This window comes from Galeopterus variegatus, unplaced genomic scaffold (assembly GCF_000696425.1).
Source record: "Galeopterus variegatus unplaced genomic scaffold, G_variegatus-3.0.2 Scaffold5025, whole genome shotgun sequence".
Lineage (NCBI taxonomy): Eukaryota > Metazoa > Chordata > Mammalia > Dermoptera > Cynocephalidae > Galeopterus > Galeopterus variegatus.
Window position 1 is genome coordinate 117,089 of NW_007731136.1, and position 5,167 is coordinate 122,255.

General features: G+C 33.1%; 1 protein-coding gene across 1 annotated transcript; it reads left to right on the forward strand.

The window, feature by feature from the left end:
* The first annotated feature begins 2,384 nt into the window (after positions 1-2,384).
* LOC103604186 (olfactory receptor 6C2-like) lies at positions 2,385-3,320 on the forward strand. Its single transcript, XM_008588766.1, has one exon. It carries the CDS (start codon positions 2,385-2,387, stop codon positions 3,318-3,320), a length of 936 nt encoding a protein of 311 aa, XP_008586988.1.
* Positions 3,321-5,167: the final 1,847 nt, after the last annotated feature.

Below are 5,167 nucleotides of genomic sequence, written 5' to 3' on the forward strand. Positions count from 1 at the left end.
GTTCATTTATTAAATTCTGTCTTATAATACTGTGTAATTTCTTATAGAAAACAAAAAAACATAATTTTGTGTGTTGAATAACGTCCATAGCATTTTGAGCTGAGTAAGGTTACATAGTGATGCACATGTAGACTGACATAAGGAGAGAGGATGGCAGAAAAATAGACAGACCTCAGCGATCATTCTTCACCACTTCTCTAATATTTTGTGTGTTGAATAACGTCCATAGCATTTTGAGCTGAGTAAGGTTACATAGTGATGCACATGTAGACTGACGTAAGGAGAGAGGATGGCAGAAAAATAGACAGACCTCAGCGATCATTCTTCACCACTTCTCTACTTAATCTAAAATATAGGTAGCATATGGACCTAAATTCCCTGGAAGGTTCTAGTTTTCAGGCAAATCATGAGCCTAGGTCAGCACTTCTTCTCTGTATTGGTGACTGCCACCCTGTGGATTTAATAGTATAAATTAAGCAGATATTCAAATGTGGCTCTTTTCCACCTCAGGATGAATAAAATACAGTAAAATAAACAATGAGGAGAAACTGCTCAGGAAAGAATAAATTGTGGTTTCAAAGGGAATTTTCATTTTACTCATTGCTGGAGGAGTACAAGCATTGAGACACTGAAAATTGAATACATTCAAGTCCTTTCCTGTAGTAATTAAATCTTTATGCCTAAGAAAATTACTGTGGAGCCACTTGTGGCATAACCTCAGCATCAAAAAATCATGGTCTCTGAGTTTAGCATTGTACTAATAGATACAGTACAAATGGAAACACCATATCAATGAAAATAAAATTACTTATTTGAAATACCAAGGAAGGAAGATAAGACAATTAAACCTTTTGTCAGATTTGTAAAGATCACTTTACAATGTGATTTAATTAACACATGTAACTCTTATTTAAGAACAAAAAAAGAAAAAAAAACCCCACAAAATTTTCTACTTATATGATCAGAGATATAGAAAATTTAATATGCAAATTTAGTATAAAGCAGTATAAATTTAAGTCCATATAGGAAGAAAAATTTTGTCTGTGTGTGCTTGGTAAATTTGGAATATATAAATTTATTTAGAAAATATTCTTTAATATTTAAATATTTTTGGTTGTCTTGGCTATAAGTGTGTGAAAGATGTAATCCCAATAAACACATTCTCTGTCTGCATACTAAGATAGTGGCAAGTATCATTTGTTATGGGAGCACAGGAGTGGGTGTGTGAGTCATAAGAATTGCAGAAAACTTCCCACAGGAATCAATGATGAACAGTTTTTACCCAGATTAAATTCAGGAGTGGGGGACAAAATAAGAGAAATGCTTATGACAATATCTGGCAAAACACAATGTTTAACAAATTTAAACACAAGGTTTAACAAATGGAACTTGTTGGCACACAGGAAAAAGGGGTGGCAGTGTAGGACCTGTGGAACACCTTGACTTCTTTTTTAGGCACATTAAAGTGGACAAGAAAGTGATTTGTACAAGCAGGTATGTTTGGTGGTAAGTTCAATATATAAATAGATACATTTGGTAGCCAATTCAATATGTAAGTCAGAAAAAAAATCCATTATTAGAAACAGAAATTTGATAATTATTAAGGGAAAGATGTCATATAAAATTATAGAAATTGCGGAGAAAACAGGAAAGCGAGTAGAGTCAGAAGTAAAGAGGAACTAATAGATCCAAGAAATAAAAACAGAAAAAAGATAAGACCAAAGAACATGTAATTTTTAAGTTACTTAAAGCATTTTCATAAACATCTTAAGTATGAGTAAATTTGTGTTTAAAACTGTGTTCTGCACAACAGAGATAATAAGTTCAAAATTGCACATTAATAAAGAAATGACAAGGAAGAATAGAAGAATGACAAGGAAGGGAGGGTAGCTTGTATAGTCTTGTGCGTAAGGTTTAGCATTGTTATCAGAGAAAATACATTCAACAACAACAACAAAAAGAAAGAAAAACAAGCAAAAAATTTAACTGTAAAGCCAGAACAGAGATTCCAAGTTCTGATCAGAGCTCTTTAAAGTGAGACCAAATTTTATATATATATATGTATATATGTGTATATATACACACAATAGCATTTTGACAAGAACCAAATTGTTAACCAAAGCATAACTTTAATGGTGTGAGGTGGTTTTGTTTTACTGAGCTGTGAATAGGGACGAATTTTGAGAAGCCAAATGGCATTTTTGCTATCGATGAAATCACGCCATATTAGCAATATCTAATCATATCCATACTATGATTTACAATACATTATAGAAATATAGTGAAGGTAGAGCTGATTAAGATAGATTTTATATAGATAAAATCATGTATATGACAATCTCCCTGAATTATTGGACATGCAGATTGAACAGAAGTCATCAGTGATGAAAAACTACACAATAACAACATTCATACTGCTGGGACTGACAGATGACTCTAAGCTGCAAGTTTTGATTTTTATCTTTCTATTTCTCACCTACATGCTGAGCATAACTGGGAATGTTACCATCATCACCCTAACCTTTGTGGATCCCCATCTTAAAACACCAATGTACTTTTTTTTACAAAACTTCTCCTTCTTAGAGATCTCATTCACAACTGCCTGTGTTCCCAAATACTTATATAACATAGCAACAGGTGATAAGACCATTACATATAATGCTTGTGTCATCCAAGTATTTTTCACTGACCTCTTTGCAGTAACAGAATTTTTCCTCCTGGCCGCCATGTCCTATGATCGCTACGTGGCCATCTGCAAACCCCTGCATTATGTGAGCATCATGAGCACCAGAGTGTGCAGGAGACTTGTTTTTTACTGTTGGTTGTCTGGGTTGCTGGTCATAACCTCCCCACTTAGTCTGGGGCTGAATCTGAAATTCTGTGACTCAAATGTCATTGAGCATTTTCTCTGTGATGCTTCTCCCCTCCTGAAGATATCATGTTCAGACACATGGTTCATGGAACAAACTGTTTTAATCTGTGCTGTGCTGACCCTCATATTGACCCTTATGTGTGTAGTTCTATCTTATAGTTCTATTATCAAGACAATTTTAGGATTCTCATCTGCCCAACAAAGGAAAAAGGCCTTTTCCACCTGTTCTTCCCACCTGATTGTGGTTTCCATCACCTACGGCACATGCATGTTCATCTATATAAATCCCACAGCAAAAGAAGAAGTGACTATTAATAAAGTGGTTTCCCTACTTATTTCATCTATTTCACCTATGTTAAATCCATTCATTTATACCCTGAGAAATAAGCAGGTGAAGAAAGCCTTCAAGAACTTGATGAAAAGAATTGCTTCATTTTTAAATAAGTAAAATAATATAGCAGCCAAAATAAAAGGTAAGTGGCTGCTAAAACTTTCTTGAAACATATTTTTTTGTCTTTTAATAATCCATATTTCAGTTTGTTATCCTTCTTGGCTCCTCTTTAGATTTATTTTCTTTGCATCTTAATCAACTCTTTCTTTCCTTTGGTTTTTACTCAGCTTCTTGAAGGGGATATGTCTCAGTAAGAACATAAAACTGTACTTCTCTTAAATTCAATTGTCAATAAATAAAACCCCATGTAATTATAGTTTATGGTATAATAAAAATAATTCTTTAGTCTCCCACAAAAATGAAAACATAAGACTGTGGATTACTGTATTAAAATATATACAAAATAATATAAAAATTTAATTAAGAGGTCAAATTTTATCTTAAAATACTAAATAGGATGAATAAGGGCATTTTGTAATAATGGAACAATTGAGAAAGAACATAATATCATTTTTAATACTCAAAGAAAACACAATAAAAACAAAAGGAAAGGTTGGATCAATTTTTATAAATATTCTTTTGAATATATAGCTGAAAGTGAAAATTAAAATGTGGACAATCACCAGGTGTCAGAGATCCAGAGTAAACAGAAATGTTAAGTAATCCGTCTATGATCTGTGAATTCCCAGGAAAGCAAAGAACAGAGGATGTTGTGTCATCTTGTTGAGTTAGGGGTTACAGTGGCTTGAGTTTAAATGTCCACGTGGAGATGCAAGATAAAGTTGCAGGATTCAAATGGTGAAAGCACTTGAAACTTACAGAATAGCATAAAGTAAAGATTTTTTAAATGTGAATTAGGGGGCCGGCCCGGTGGCGCACTGGAGAGTGCACCACCTGGGCAGCACTCCCGCTGAGGGTTCGGATCCCATGTGGAGACCGGTTCCCGCTCACTGGCTGAGCGCGGTGTGGGCGCAACACCGAGGGTTGTGATCCCGTTGCCGGTCCCCAGTGCGGGTGCAACACCGATGGTTGCGATCCTGTTACTGGTCAGTAAAAAAGATAAAAAGGAAAAAAAAAAAATGTGAATTAGGGAAAAATTACCTACTCATGAAAAAATGACAATTTTCTCTAAGACACCGATGGTTGCGATCCCGTTACCGGTCAGTAAAAAAGATAAAAAGAAAAAAAAAATGTGAATTAGGGAAAAATTACCTACTCATGAAAAAATGACAATTTTCTCTAAAAATACTTTTTCTGTTTCTATTTGGGTTATGATCTATGGATGAGGGGAATCACTTTTATGTTTCTCTATCTAAAAGAGAGCTTTTAATGTCCAGATTTCATGAAAAAATAATCTACTAATACTATATATAAGGAATTAAATAGGGAATTCAAATGTAACTCTTTGGAAGTTAAGAAATGCATATACAATCAAATTGAGAAACTATAACAATTCACATAAAGCCTAAAAAAGAAATTAAATAATTATTTATCCTTAAATATACTTACTATTTTTTAAAAAATAAACAGGATCAGAAATAAAGCAATTCTTGCTCATATAAAAATTTTAAAACCCATAAAATTAACCCAAAATATATAGAAAATAAGTTTTAATAAGAATAGAAAATTAAATGAATTTAAAAAGCTAAATAAACCCAAAAGGTGATTCTTTAAATATTTCAGGAAAACTGATAAATTTCTCAGAAACATAAATGAATATAAAGCAGAGTAAAATATGTAAGGTTACAAATAAGAAAGAAGATGCAAACTAATGGCATGTGAAGTGAAATAACTTATGGGGGTACTATCACAATTCTAGAGGGAGCCAAAAAAAGTAAAGACCCAGAATCAATGAACATGTTTTTGGCAAAACAAAATTTATAAATTAATTCAAGATGTGGAAA